Source organism: Mesoplodon densirostris, chromosome 5, assembly GCF_025265405.1.
Source record: "Mesoplodon densirostris isolate mMesDen1 chromosome 5, mMesDen1 primary haplotype, whole genome shotgun sequence".
Lineage (NCBI taxonomy): Eukaryota > Metazoa > Chordata > Mammalia > Artiodactyla > Ziphiidae > Mesoplodon > Mesoplodon densirostris.
The window spans coordinates 123,780,131-123,796,597 of NC_082665.1; the positions used below are offsets into that span (position 1 = coordinate 123,780,131).

At 42.2% G+C, this 16,467-nt stretch overlaps 1 protein-coding gene across 4 annotated transcripts in view; it reads right to left on the reverse strand.

Moving 5' to 3' along the window:
* The window catches only part of TBC1D5 (TBC1 domain family member 5), a 545,992-nt gene that overhangs the window by 70,829 nt on the left and 458,696 nt on the right, over positions 1-16,467 (reverse strand). For all 4 annotated transcript variants that reach the window (XM_060099476.1, XM_060099475.1, XM_060099477.1 and 1 more), the window contains one exon: positions 11,256-11,503. In XM_060099476.1, the coding sequence (XP_059955459.1) occupies positions 11,256-11,503 (248 nt within the window). The remainder of the gene's footprint in view (positions 1-11,255; positions 11,504-16,467) is intronic.

A 16,467-nucleotide genomic window follows, 5' to 3' on the forward strand; every position in this document is an offset into this window, starting at 1 on the left:
CCTACAACCCCAGGTGGTAAAAGCGAACACAGAAGTATGAACAGCGGGACTCTGGAAGCACAAAAGAGGGACCATCCAGTCCTGTCTCAGGCCATCAGAGTTGTGAGCTACATCTTGAAATCTGAGGAGTGGGCAGTGGTGGGGGTCATGGCTCAGGGAAGGTCATTTGGGGGCAGAAAACATGGTATTTACGAGCCAGCTAGACTCCTGGGAACATGGAGCTCAGACAAAGCCTGATTAATCCTTCAGCGCTTCCTGCTATCCATATGGAATTGAAAATGACACCAATACCAGGGTAAACAAAATAGGATTAAGTTCAACAAAGTGCTTCTGTTTCATTTGATGATTATGTCAATGGTTTTCTTGGGGGTGGGCTGGGGTGGGGAGGAGGGAATCAAATTCTTTCTAAAAAGTTGCCGGTACCCCAAATGTGAGCTGCTTTCTCTCTTGGTTATCCAGCTCTCGGGGAGGGAGGCAAGAGGGAAGGTGGGGCTCTAAAAATAGGGCCAGCTAGACCGAGAAGAGCAGCTTGTTCTCATGTGAAGGGGTTTGGCCTTTCTCCTGTAAGTAGCGATGGGAGTTATTACAGATGTTAAGCAGGAAAGTAGCCTGAGTTTTACAGGAACTTGGCTGAACGAGGCATGCCCTGCACTGGCCCATGCAAGAGATTATAAGGCTTCAACTAAAGCTGGGGTGATAGATTTGAGAGACACTTGCAAAGCACAATTCCTGGGCTTCCCTGGTGGCGCAGTGGTTGAGAGTCCGCCTGCCGATGCAGGGGACACGGGTTTGTGCCCCGGTGCGGGAAGATCCCACATGTCGCGGAGCGGCTGGGCCCGTGAGCCATGGCCGCTGGGCCTGCGCGTCCGGAGCCTGTGCTCCGCGATGGGAGAGGCCACAACAGTGAGAGGCCCGAGTACCGCCAAACAAACAAACAAACAAAAGCACAATTCCTCAAAGCAATACCTGCTGAGTCAGCACCTGGGCTGCAGTCTGAGCTCAGCTGGTATCTAGTTGTGCGTCCTTGAACGAGTCACTGACCTTCCACAGGCCCAGTTCTCATCCACAAGGGAGGCATCCACTTCACGCGCGCTGTGTGTCCTAGGTGGGTTGCGTGTGTAAAGGGCTCAGCGTGGCTCCCGGCGTCTGCTACGCGCTGCGCAGACCCAGACCATTACCAGCACGCTGGGCACTTCCAAATCCAGAGCAGGCGGGTTCACAGGCAGTCCTGTGGTCACAGACCTGCCAGTGCTCTCCTGCTGGACTGTCCTTCCACTGGCTGCACTGCCCGGTGACCGCCCGCAGACCTGGGCTAATTGGCTCTGAGCCCAGGACCACCACGTACGCCACGCCCGGGAGCGCCTGCGGGTGCGGATGCACGCCCTGGTGCAAGCTGCGTCCGCGCAGGACGGGGACGTACCTTTTTCTAACATGCACAAAGGGACTCCTTGGACTAGATATGGCCGTGTCTGGGTATATTAAATCTTTCCTTCACTCTCTGTCCTTCGCTGAAAGATTCAGTAAAACTTCTGGGTCCCGTGTGCTACGTGTCAATGGAGGTTATCTGTCAAGCGCCTGAGTTGACTGAATGAGCTTCACAGGCCTCAGTGGGGACCCTGACCACAGAGTGGCTGGGAGAGAGGAAAGGAGGAAGGGGAAGAATATTTATTAAGTTCCTACTATGCCTCATGCATAGTATTTTCAGGACTTTTCCTCTCATTAAACTCAATGGGAAGCAAGAAAAGGGGTTGGGCTGTATTCCTAAATAGTCGGGCAGAACCCCCATAAACCTGAGACCAGCTGGGGGATTTGGACACAGGACAGCCAAAGGCAAAGCGTTCAGGTGGCTAGGAAGTCTGGGGGTCACTGGTGGGAGGCCTGGCTCAGAGAAGCGGGAAGGGCAAAGCCTTTGGGAAGCCCGGTGCTGTGGCCACAGGAAGGGGGTCGCCTTGACGTCATTCAGCGACCCGGAGCAGACAGGACGCAGCTGGGCCCTGCCTGGTGACACTCTGGTACCTCACAGACCTGAGTGACAGACAGCAAGAGGGCTCAGGTCTACTCGTTAGAAACATACATCTTGGTGCCACAAGAGGGGAAAGGAAGCAGGCTGTACCTGCAGCCCCTGAAACAGACCTGGTTCTAGCCTGGCCAGAGAGGTCAAGCTTTATCGTGTCCAGGGCTGGCATGCAAACACGGGGTTTCAGATTGTCAGAAGTCATTGTTAAGCAAAGACAAGACAGAGGTGTCAAGTAGGTTCATCTATTCGATTCTGGAAACCAAAGAGGCACCTGAGGAAAACACATAATGACGCCACCACCAGGACCCCCCCTCCCCCCCAGTAGGTCGTGCCCTCGAGCGCTTACTATGGGACAGGTAACTGCCCTTGAAGCAGCTGCTCTTCCTCTGTCTTTACAGGCGAGTGGTGAAGTGGCCTCACTGGGTCATCCAGCAAGGCAGTGACGGAAGCAGGACCCTAACCCAGGCCCGACTCCAGAGCCCGGGCTGGGCAAAGATGCACCACCATCCTGCTCCCCTACAAAGGGCTGCAGTAAATGTGACTTCGAATTAAAGAAAAGTGGAATGAGGTCTTTGGATATCAAAGGGCAAATTCTGACTTGGTCTCAATCCAAAAACAACTCATTTATTCAATGTTTTTTCCGAGTAAGTGTTCTAAAAAGAGGCATTTTCTAGCTAACTGATGCGTCCCCAAATTAGTTTTCCATGTTCTGTACTTCTCTGCAATTGTTCAGAACATAATGGAACTACCTGTTCTGCTGCAGGACTATCATGTCTCAACATCACCCGGAGGGACGGTACCGGGTCACCTACCAGGATAACCTTTTGGTTCTGTAGCCTCCTCCCTCACCCTTGTGGGCAGCAGCAGCTCTCTGTCCTCTTGTCACCATGTCCTGCTGGAGTTGATTTGACCTCCCTCTTCTTTGTTCTACCCATTTGCTGTTTGTCACCTGCACTGGGACTTTTCTGTTAGTGTTTTCATCTTGAAGGTCCAGAGTGAAGTCACCTCCAGGCACGAGCTATTAACACATTAATGCGACTCGCATGTTGTTTCTCAGTTTAAAATCTTTTTTTTTTTTTTCTTCCTACAAGGCATTATAAGAAACTTAACAGTGGATACTCTTAGTGAAATGGGCTGGCAGAAAGAAGTGGGAGGAGAAAACGGGGTTGTTTTATTTCCCATGTAATGCCTTTAATTAATTGGGGATTGTCTAATATTATATGTACTTCAGTTTTACCTTAAGAATGTCAACAGTGGTTATCTGGGCAGGGAGATTTTTTATCTTTCTCAAACTTTTTTATTTAAAAAAGCAACCTGATACATGCACTCCTATGTTCATAACAGCACAATGTACAATAGCCAAGACATGGAAACCACCTAAATGTCCATCAACAGATAACTGGATAAAGAAGATGTGGTGCATATATATAATGGAATATTACTCAGCCATAAAAAAGAACGAAACAGTGCCATTTGCAGCAACATGGATGGACACAGAGAGATTACTATACTAAGCAAAGTAAGTCAGAAAGAGAAAGACAAATACCATATGATATCACTTATATGTAGAATCTAAAATACGGCACAAATGAAGTTATCTAAGAAACAGAAACAGACTCACAGACATAGAGAACAGACTTGTGGTTGCCAAGGTGTGGGGAGGGGAGGGGAGGGGTGGACTGGGAGTGCGGGATTAGCAGATGCAAAACATTATACATGTAATGGATAAACACAAGGTCCTACTGTAGAGCACAGGGAACTAAATATATTCAATATCCTGTAATAAACCATAATGGAAAAGAAAAAACAACAACAACCTGATAAATGTTATATAATGATATCTATGATATCTATACATTCATGTTAGTAACATAAATACATATACACGAATACAAATTTTAACATCGCCTATGGCAATAACTTAAGAAATCTAAATTTCTTTCCTAAGGGTCCATTATATGATAATACTTATATACTTCTGTTGTTGGAAATTCTAAATTCTCTTTGGAAGTAATGTCTGTGTATATGCGTGTGTCTATCTCCCCATATTTTAAAGTTTTTTAGTTTATGAATTAATAATTCCTAAGTATCTCTCGAAAAAAGTTCCTGGGGGTAGATGTGCCATTTCCAAAAATAATTTTGAAGAAACCCTTTGAGTTGCCAAAAGTGAACTGTCCTGTGGCACATTCTTTTATGATTGCAACCTACACTGAGAAATACAAAATGGAACTTTCCAACAATTTTCCAAATACTATTTATTGACTAAACTGTGAGATCTCACTTTATATTCAGAATTTTCTTCAAAAAATTAAAACCTGTATAATTATTGTGTGTTAAAAGGCAAAGATACAGATATGAAACCTCATAGGAAGAAAAGACTATCTACAATCAAAGAATCATTGAAAATATTGACATTTACTTAATTTCTTGAAATTTGCTCCACTGCTTTGAAAAAAGACACTTGCGAAGTCTAAATGTTAGTTTTATTTCCCTGAAATGAAAAGTATACCTACTCTTGTGGGTTTAACACGTCTGATGAGATTCTCCAATTTCCAAAATTACTGACCCTATCAAGCAGAGATTGTTAGAAAGTTTTTTGTTGCCACCACTGACTATTTTGGTTTACTTCTACTTCCCCTTGCTTTCTGACATTCTGCAGGAAGTGTGTTGAGGGAAACACTCTGTGACTTCTCCAAATCCGGGTAGGTATCATCCTATTGTCTCATCACAGATTGGAAGCTCTTTATCTGGCCTCATGTCTCATTAAGCCACTGGACTCTTCACTGTCAGACTGATACAGTCTCTGTCGGAGCAGGGCAGGCAGGGTAATTTAGAACAAGGTATCAGAAAAGGAGCTGGTTCCTGACCATGTGGGCTTGCTGGGTCATCTAAAGCACCGGGGATGCCCTAGCAGCCTGGTGAAGCTGCAGGAAAGCCCAAGGGACTGATGAAAACAGATCTTGGCACACAGTAGGCACTCAATGAACACTTGTTGAATAAGTGAATGAGATGATTCTACTTCTACAACACAAGTTATTTGAACAAAATGATACAACCTCCTTCTTTAAGGGTCTATTTAAAAAGCGACACTGTTCACGTGGCTCTGGTCTGCAGGAAAACATGGACTGAGCAATAGCATAAAAGCAGAAGTCAGAACAGAGAAGCCAGCCTTCAGCTTTCTCTTTCCACAGGTATAAAATGATCGGGTTTCAATACCCAGAGGAATACTCTGCGGTGAACTCACTTTGGGATAACAAAACTCTGGTTAAAAAGTTGTCTGGGGGGAATTCCCTGGCAGTCCAGTGGTTAGGACTCCGTGCTTTCAGTGCCAAGGGCCCGAGTTGATACCTGGTCGAGGAACTAAGATCCCGTAAGCCACGTGGGGAGGCCAAAAATGAAGTTGCCTGGGGGGCTCAGATTTTAATTTTAGGAAACAAATTTAAGTCCTCCGAATCCTCACCATATCAGAAGATCACATCAATATTCATCTAAGCGCAATAACTGACAAAGCTAAAGAGAAGTCATCTGGAGGTGACCTCCCTCTTCTACTGGCCACGTTACTGCACCCCTTTATTATACAGATCACTCCACAGACACCAAGGAGAGTAAATAGCAGCTTTTCACAGAATCCCTGAGCTTGAAAAGCCCTAAAAGTCAGCTGGTTCACTTAACCAGAACACAGCCAGAAACCGTACCTGTGAAACACAGAACTACATATAGAAGTAAGATCACACCACTCTGTGCCACAGTATGTTTTTTAAGATGTTATGTCAACATACCACTGATCTCCTAATCACAATATATTGTTTTCTGTTAATTTATTAAAAAGCACAGATACTATGGAGACATATCATTATTACAACAGTATTTTAATACTAGTAGCATGACTGTACTGTGTGGATATTTTAAATTAAGGAAGACATGATAGGAATTTCAATTAACACGGCTATCTTTTTTGTCTGAATTTGAATGGAGGATTCTTAAAGTTAGTCTAGTCTTCCATTTAACACAGAATTCCTGTCTGTAGCATATTTTTTATCTAAAAGATTACATAATAAAAGATGAATGCAGCAACTTTAAATATTTATATGTTTCTAAATTCCACAGGAGCTGCTGAATATGGATTACTATTATTCTGTATTTCTTCTTCTTCTTTTTTTTTTGTGGTACGCGGGCCTCTCACTGTTGTGGCCTCTCCCGTTGTGGAGCACAGGCTCCGGGCGCGCAGGCTCAGCGGCCATGGCTCACGGGCCCAGCCCCTCTGCAGCATGTGGGATCTTCCCAGACCGGGGCACGAACCCGTGTCCCCTGCATCGGCAGGTGGACTCTCAACCACTGCGCCACCAGGGAAGCCCTGTATTTCTTAAATAAACTTTTTCTAGATTTTGAACACACGGTTATGATATTTAACTATTATCTTTTTATTTTAAATCACTGCCAATGACTCTACCTAGAGATTTGTCACACTGAACTTTAATTCTGTTAATATGATTCATAGTACGAAGGCTGTACTTAAAAAAGTATTTCAGAATCAAGTTGTAATTCTTTTAGCTAAAATATAATAAGTACCTCTGGCTAATACATACAATAATATGTATACACACAGAATCTAAAATGTCTTAACCTCAGAACTAATTTGTCAAATCCTGTCACAGAGCACCTATGCACACCTGAAAGAACACCTCAGCGTGAGCTGTCAAATAAAACGTGGTGGTAAAATAATCATAAAATCTAGAGTGACCATATTTCGGCAAGGAAAGAAGCTGGTGCAAACTTGATAAAAAACCCACATGTTAATGGGATTTGGCATCAGCACGATATGACATGAGAGGGGACTTTTGTTCTTAACAACAGTGCCACTCAGTGGCTGAACAATGGAGTGAACTGATAAACAGCATGAATGGAAGGTGGGCAAAAAGGAAAATGGAGTTTGGGAAGAGGCAATGATAGTACTGCAGGCAAAGAGATACTGCATTGCCATGGTAACTATACCTGGGAGGTCAGTTAGGGTCTGGGCAGGAACAGAAACCTGAGCATCGCTTCCTGTAACTACATCGCCTGGATTTCATAAGAAAAAATAATTAGATATCATAAAGAGGAAAAAAAAATCAACTTTTCTTTCATATTTAATGCTGGAATACTTTTACTTATCAACCTAATTACTAAAAGTACAGTGAAACGGAAAATATAACACAATCTTAGAAAAATTAATATAAAATATTTTTTAAAGGAACTAATTTTTAAAAAGTGTTTCCTAAAAAGCTTTTGTGCCTGTTTTTCTTAAGGAAAAAAACAAGTTTCTATTAGTCTAACGTATAGGAAACTTCAGCCATCAAAAGACTTGGCTGAGGGGCCTCCCTGGTGGCGCAGTGGTTGAGAGTCCGCCTGCCGATGCAGGGGATACGGGTTCGTGCCCCGGTCTGGGAGGATCCCATATGCCGCGGAGCGGCTGGGCCCGTGAGCCATGGCCGCTGGGCCTGCGCATCCGGAGCCTGTGCTCCGCAACGGGAGAGGCCACAACAGTGAGAGGCCCGCATACCGCAAAAAAAAACAAAACAAACAAACAAAAAGACTTGGCTGAGCAGATTTCATTATGCTACAAATAACAGCATGATTTTATATTTTCTTATTTTTTTTAAATTCTTTATCCAGAAGTAAGTTATATGCCTTTATTAAGAAGTCAACATTCTTCTGAAATTGATTTCCTCCTACAACAGACAAAATTTATTTTTAACTTAACTTGAAACCAATTTCTTCAGTGATAAGATAAAGACCTAAACAAGTTCTAATTTCATATTAAGTATTGAAAAGATTTCATAAGTTACCACATGCACTTATAAATGTCAACATGTAAAAATAAATCTGTGAACTGCATACCCTTTAAACTTGATATACTTATTATAGGTGAGATTTCATTTACAAATTGGACCTGCAGTAAATGCTTAAAATAAAGAAGTGTTCAAATTCAAAAAACAGAGGAAAAGGGGTGGGGGGAAGGGAGTACATATAAAAAATGCAGGAAAGAAAGGAAAAGGAAGTACTCTCAATATGAAGCACAGTTACTGTCGACAGAATCATCCCCTGGATAGATCAGCATCTGAAGCCCCATGCTATTTTGAGATTAACGAGCTGAAAAACAAGCCTTCTTAAAAGGCACCATATTTTCTATGTATGATAACGTATGATTAACAGATTTGCTTTCCCTGTAGCTTTTACACAATAGTAAAAAAAAAAAAATCAATTTTTGAATTATATAACAACCCTCAGTGCCTTGACCACTTGCTACCATTATGATTTACAGCACAGCCAGCTCATCTGGAAATTATTGGGTTGTAATTAGACCATTCCTATCAATTAACAGTACATGCATTTATATTCTCCTACAGCTGAAATAAAATCTATAAATAGGTACATATGCCAAACAAGTGATAAACAACTTTTAGTGGAACTTCTCAGGTCCTGAATTTTCATAATACAATTAACTCTTTATTCACTGGTGAATGGTGTGCCTCATTTTCTGTACATCTGAAAATTTTCAATTCTATGCTTGCTACCCATTTCACTCTGCTGCTTCTGGATCACATATTAATGTATATTTAGAGACTGAGACTAATTTTAATTTTGGATGTCACCCGGAAAATGATGGAGGATCACCTGTGTTCCCTCCTTCCTTCAGGACCCCCGCCCCTACAGAGACGCCAACAGCAGAAGGCATTTCAAGTGACACATACATGAATGTTGGCTTTTCCGTAGAACTCTTCCCCTATACAGGCACAGGTAATCGAGAGTTAACTAACCTATGAAAGCCATAAGGATTTCCAGCTGCGTAAACAACCACTTTTCAAAACAACTTTCAAATTTTCCAGCCGAGTACACTAAAAAGGTGACTCTGTTCTGAGATAGTCAGAAGTCCTATTCCAACACATGCCTTCTGAAAGGGTAAACACTGTGCTCACTCATTGCCGGGCCAGGTGACACACCTGCAGATTTGTCAGTGTCACAGCACAGCAGGATGCTCGTGGGAAACACCAGCATAAACAACCAATGTTGGTATCTTTTACCAAAGGAACCACAGATTTTTGGAGCTGGGAGGCTCCCCAGGGATCAGCCCAAACCTCTTACTTCCGGGTGAGGAAAAGGGTCTGAAAGCTTCAGGATTCTGCCTGTGGTTCACTGGAGAGTGAATGAAGGAAGGGGATCAACCTACCCTCGCTTCTACGGGTATAAACCTTTCTCCTTCCTTTTACTCCATTTTATTCAAAACTTCACGCAGGGAGGGGCATTAGCAGGACGATATACCTTTAATATGAAGGTAGACAAGCTTTTTGTAGGTTGACATGACAAGAACAAACCGGAAATAAAAAGGAGAGTTGCCAAACAAGACCACTTTCGTTCAGTGCAGGGATCAGTTACAAAATGCCCCAGGGATGCTCACGTTCCAAATACTTTGCTTAAGTGCTCTGTTGTTTCCTTGTAACTGGAGACTTAGTTTCATCCATTGTTCCATCCTCATGCGCTTCCTTTCTCACTTACTGTGATATTAATACTTGACATTTCCTTAGAGATACAACTTTATATTTCTATAGTCATTTGGCTTGGTTCCTTAGAAAATTTAACGGCATTAAAAGAGATTCTCTCATTTGCTGCCATCAGTTAGAATTACTACTGACTACAGCTCGTTATCAAAGCAATATTGAAATCATATTTGTTTAGAACAGTAAAACAGTACAATTAAGAAATATATAAAATAACATTCATTTCCATCCTGGAAGTGGGCATGTCTCCTGGCATTAAAATACATTTACAATATGTTAATGATCTGAAGTCTCCTATTCTTAAATCATGTGTGATAGCTCTACATTAAAAAGAGAAGAATGTAATTTTAAAAGAGATATTCGTGTGTAAGGTAAATGGAATATTCTAATAGAAATTTAAATACTAAATATATAAAGTCTAATACTTCATATAGGCAATGATAGATAATATGATGAAACCAACAGAAGAACACACACTCATTATTGAATAACTCATTATTTTCTATCATTGGAGAAGAGTCCATTTAATTTAAGTTCTGACCAGTTTAAATGCCAATCATTTAATTTCTAAAATAATTTTGGATGCAATCTTCTTAAACAGAGTATATGGAACATGGTTTAAGGTCTTCTTACTGATTCAGTATTACTATTGTTATTGTCAACACCTGTTGCTGAACTTGGCTATGATCCAGGGACACCTTTAAGACACAGATGAGGCAGGGGTCAGGAGGGTATTTGCTCTGACACTAACTGGCCATAGACACTATGCTTTGTGAGGCCTTAGGACTGATTTTTGTAGATTTTCTGCCATCGTGTTACTATTTCTTGCTTCCATAGTATAGACAGCAGAGTCCCATCACTAAAAATAAATGTGGCTGTTTGTAATCGGCTATGAGTAGGGGTACTTAATTCATATGTCTTTGGAAATAAGTAGAAAATAAGAGAAAAAGGTTATGAGTAAGAACCCGAAGGGCTCCCTTATGAACAAAACACCGGAAGCAGGTGAAGCGCTGGAAAGGCCCTGAAATGAAAAGGAGCGTACCTGAGTCCCAGCAGCAGGAGAGCCGCTGACGGCACTCCCAGCAGCAGTGCATACTCGTCAACTGAGAGATCCGGCTCTCCCGTTCTCTGGTTCTCTCAGTGCAGGGACTCAGACACTAACTCTGCTGCCTGAGATATTCTGTTTGGCCTCTTCCCCACTTTGGGCTCTAGTTTGTATTCCTTGGAGGTAAAGCAGCTGGAAGAGGGACTGTAAGCCTGGTGACCCGCTTCCTCCAAACCAACTGCACGGACAAATGCCGTGACTAGCAGAGCCCAGGGTACCAGACCTTCCCATTTCAGATGCTCTTCTAGCCAGAAGCATCACTATACAAAGCTAGCAGAGATCTCGGTCAACTGACCTCAAGTTCCGTGCTGTGATAGTTCACGTCATACTCTGTGGGCATCACCAGGACGCAAATGCAAGTATATACTAAGGTACAGATGTTAAAACAAGTACTTTAACAAATTACCTCATAAAACGTTCTTAAGAACAATATAGTATCTGATATTGCCATTTAAAAAGGAACTACTATAACAGATTTTAAAAAATTAAGTCTTGCACTAATTTCTCTTTCTAGGATGGTGATTCCTCATAGGCAGGTGAGGAAATCCCAGGCTACCCTGGCAGTGTTTCCTCTAGATTAACTGGTATTTTCCCTTACCTTTGTTCAGCTGCACTGGCATGCTTTCCGATTTCATCAGCCTCTGCTGCTGCTGCAGAGGATGCTTGGGGGCCTCTGCTAGGGTCCTGGTGGGAACCACAGCCGGGGAGGAGGTACCGCCACTGCCTCCCGGCACCGGGCCATCCGCACCGCCCGGGGCCGTTGCCGGAGAAATCAACTTTCTTCCAAAATTCATCAGGCTAGTAGAGACCTTATTTATATTCAGGGGAGCACCTTTGGCACTAGTCCTGTAAAAAAACAAATTAGGTGGAGAGACATTGTTTAAATTAGAGGACAACTCTATTTCACATGCTCTGTTGATATAAAAACATACCTTACCTGCTTTGAAAAAGGTCTAGATCAGCTACACGAAGTGAGGTGTGATAATTTCAAAGTGACCACAGAATAATAAACAATAAGATTCTTAAAGATGTGGCTTATGGAAAATAGTCTTTTTACTTTTCATTCATTCATTCCTTCAACAAACAGGGCCCATTATAGCCAACACTGCAACTGTCCAAAACAGACATAATTTCCCTTCTGGAGATTCTAGAAAATACATTCATCACATAATCACATAAACAGATGTATGACTAAAACCTGTGATGAGGACTCTGAAGGAGAGGTACAGGGCTGGGCGAGTCTGGGGTAACCCACAGAAGGGGGCACCTGGGAAGCCAAGCTGAGAATAGATTTCCCACAAACCTTGGCCTGTGGGAACAAGGCCGTATTTAATCTGACTTTGAAAAATAAATGTGTCTGAGAGCCACGAAGTCAGTTCATAGAAGTACACCAAGGGCTCTGGTCCACGAGAGTTGAGTCCGCCCTCACCCCACATTACCGCCCCCGCGTTCCGTATCCTCCTTCCCCACGTCCCTGCTTTACTTTTCTTGATGGCGCTTTGCATCATCTGACATACTACATATTTTACTTATTTGGCTATGATCTGTCCACCTCCCCCAACCCCCACTGGAATAAAAGTTTCATGGAGACAGGACTTCCGTCTCTCTGCCATGTTGCCAGTTGCCTAGAACATAACAGGTGTTCTAGAAATATGTGTTAAAAGGCAGCTGCGTCTACCTGTAGTCTAAGCCTTTTCACCTATTACCATGGAGGAGGCGTCCCTTGCTCCTGGCCACGGCCCGCCTCCCCACGTGCGGGGAGATCCCATCTGCTCTGACCTTTGGAGACTGTTGCTCTTGGATCTTGCTCTCCTGCATCACCATTTCTCCCTTTCTACCGTACCTTTCCCATTAGCACACAACCGTGGTGTGTGTGCATTTGCGTGCGCACAAGCGTGTCTCCCAACTTCTCCTTTGAACCCTCATTCCTTCCTGGTTACCATCCTACTTCTTTCCCTCCTCACAACACGTCTTTTCAGAAGTGTCTTAATGTGCTACTTGTGCTTCTCCAGTCCTGGCCCACTAGGGTCTGGCTGTGGCCTCCTTGCCATCGCTCTGAAACCACCCCTGGAGGTCACCAATGACTCCACAGAGCAAAGGTCCATCCTTACTTCGTGCCACGTCTCAGCAGCAGTCAACTCCCCCGCACTCCCCGCTCCCTCTCAGACAGGTCCTCTCTCGGAAACCAGGGTTTGCCAGCACCTGTGCTCTGTCTGGCAGACAGAGGACACCAAGTCAGCATTTGCTAAAATGAATGATTACTTCCCAAATGATTCATCATCTTGAAGCATCTCAGGGCTATTACGTGAAAGACCTGTTATGATTATAAATTATTTTAGTTGTAGGAGGTTGACCATGTCAATATCAAAATTTGCATTTTTACTGCCCAATCGTTAATAGAAGCTTGTTTTCTCGCATTTAGCTTCTTTTTCATAAAAGTAGGAAACTGCAAATCAAGTTTGAGGGATCCACTTGTTATGACATTTCCTCCTCTCAGATCTATCTGGCAGCACTTACATGGTAATTCTCCTACTTTTTATATGACAGCTGTATCCTTGCCATTACTAGATAGGGCGCTAAAACAGAACTGATCCAGAGTTCTGTAATAAAAAGCAAAGAACACTATGCTTCTTCCTTCCATAAAGTCTTTAACGGTCCTAGCTAATATTATGGGCTAGGTATGGGAAACTTATATTGCCTCAGAGATTGGACAAATCAAATTTAAAACCTGGAATTTGCTTTATAAAAGAAAAGAGCTATTCATTTATAACACATGAAATGTGAAAAAAAATCCTTTTTCAAATGGTTCGTTTTACATCATTTCATCTTTAAAGCACAAAGCTATTTAATGTCCTTTGAAAAAGTATTGAAAATAGGGGCTTCCCTGGTGGCGCAGTGGTTGAGAATCTGCGTGCTAATGCAGGGGACGCAGCTTCGAGCCCTGGTCTGGGAGGATCCCACATGCCGCAGAGCAACTGGGCCCGTGAGCCACAACTACTGAGCCTGCGCGTCTGGAGCCTGTGCTCCGCAACAAGAGAGGCCGCGATAGTCAGAGTCCTGCACCCCGCGATGAAGAGTGGCCCCCGCTTGCCACAACTAGAGAAAGCCCTCACACAGAAACGAAGACCCAACACAGCAAAAATAAAATAAAATTAAATTAAAAAATTATTGAAAATAATGTTTCCTAATGGAGATGAGGATACATAGTGATGATGCACCACTTACTTCCAATTTTTATACGCTTCCTAAGGAAGTAGAGACCTCTCAATGTATAGACACTATAGCTTGGCAACAGAGAAGGCGCTCAATACATGTTTATTGAGAAAAATAATGAATGACATGTAAAGAACTCATAAATTCTGGATTCAGAAGGCGTTCACCTCTGGCACTGCAGTGCACTCAGCAGCCTGCGTGCATCCCCCTTTCTCGCGAGTCATAGTGGAAAGAAGAGTTATTAGGATACTGAAGTTCCACTGCATTTTAGTTTTGCTTGTATTCAAGTCAAGATTCATAATTCACGGATATGAAGAAGTTATGTTGTTACCCTTTTTTTATAAACAAAAATGTACTAGTCAAATTCCCATATTGCCAGTTCTAAAATTCATATGTTGATAAAAGTACTAAGAAACTGCTACAGCATTATCAAGAGACTATGGTTAAGGCATCTTCATTACTACTAAAAACCATGAAAAACATACAGATCAAGCTTATGCTGAACCATTTTTCATCTGAATAGCTCTTAAAAGAGGATGAGCACTGTTTTCCTTTTTGAACGTTTTTTGTTTTCAACCAATTTCCCCCTCATCCACTACCCATGCTTCCAGAAGAATAAGAAGAATTTTGAAAACAACTATTGAAGGTGACTGTATTTTCAGATAGAAACAATTATAACCCATGTACTTCTAGAGCAAGCATGCTAAGCATTCTGCCCACTGTTTGTGTTTCAGGCATGACAACTTTTATGACAAAGTTAGCTAAGAGATATCTTAAATATTAGCAGCAGCAGTCTTCACAAGACATACTAAACACTCTGCAACAATTATTATTGGCTGTTAAGTCACGTGTGCTAAATTAATGAAAATTAATGCAGTTGTCAAGAGATCTGATGGACAGTGAGGACCGGACTGGATTGGATTAAAGATGGGGGCAATGTGTAAACAGTGTTAAAAGAAATGCTAAGAGGGCTTTGGAGTTAACAAGACATTGAACACCAAATCTAATGAGCAACTGGCTCTGTGTAATCAAAGTCTTTTGTTACTGTCATCTACACTACATACTATTATTAAAAACAGTACCACCTAGGAGGAATTGTTTGGAAATTGTGCCAAGAACTTTCTTTTAGCACAGCCTTCTTCAGTGGGTTAAATCAGCAGCAACAGATGCATCTTCCTGAAGATCCATGAATCCTTTAAAATACCTGTACCAGAACCCAACCTGGCTTCACTGTTGGGCCCTTTTTGTACAGTTTCTGAAATTCTGAAAGTGGGTGACTCTTGCTGCCTCTTCTATCGTCTTCCTACCAACTTGATCTCTTGCAGCCTGGCTTTCTAACCCACACTTTATTTACTGAAAGAGCTTCTAGGGTCTCCAATGCCTTCTTAATTCCCAGGATCATAAGCTGCTCTCATTCAACTTCCAAAACCTTTCTAAAGCTTTAAAAAAAAAAAAAGTATCGCCTCTGTAAAAATTCTCCACAAACTTCTTTCCTTTCCTGGTATCCAAATCTTTTCACCACCCTGATTTATTTCCTTCTTACCTACAGATTTCTTTCAAGTCTGATATTAAGTATCTAATATTTGTTTATTTCACTCCTCTTACAATAAAATGTTGTTAGATGTTTGTTTATATTTTTGTCAAATAATGAGTTTTCAACTCATTTTTAATTATTTTATCTATATTCCCAAAGGTTGAATGCTTGGTTCATTCATTCATTCACTCATTCACTCATTCATTTTCTCGTTTTCCCAATAAGAGCATTTAAAGCTGCACATTTGCATCTGATTAGTAGCATCGGGACTTCCCCGATGGTATAGTGGTTAAGACTCCTCGCTCCCAATGCAGGGGGCCCTTGCAGGATCCCACATGCATGCTGCAACTAAGAGTTCGCATGCCACAACTAAGAGCCGGTGAGCCACAAATAAGGAGTCTGTGAGCTGCAACTAAGGAGCCCGCCTGCCGCAACTAAGACCCAGCACAACCAAGTAAATAAATAAAATAAATATTAAAAAAAAGAAAGCAATTGCATCAAAGATTTCCCCCCACATTTTCAAATAGTCTGTTGATCCAATTGTTATTTAGATACATTTAAAATTTTAGACAGTTGGGTTTGTCTTAAGTATATTACTCATTTTGTTTTATTAAATAAAAATAGAAATACCAGAAGAATGGAAGTGGGGAAATATTCTGATTTTTCAGAAGGAGTGTGGAGACCAAACTGTAAAATAGACTGGTTTATACAACTATTTTTACTAATTACTTGGAAATGGTTATGTTTATTACAAGTAGCCAGTCTGGTTCACTAAAAACAAGTCATTCTAAGACAACTTTATTTCTTATCTGAAGCGTTGACCTCTGTTGGATTTTATCAAGGTGCAGTGGATATAATGGAGGATAATACACGCTTAGTTAGAGCTGAACAACTGTACCTCACGTGTGCTGCTGAATGTTCTAGCACCCCTCTGGTGACATGTGTCTCAGACTTGGCTCACAGACCTCCTCACCAGTCCTTTTTTTTAAGGTCATAATCTTCTGTCACTGAATTATGTAACTTGGAAGAGTTATTTAGCCTGTTGTCTGGACCTTAGTTTCCT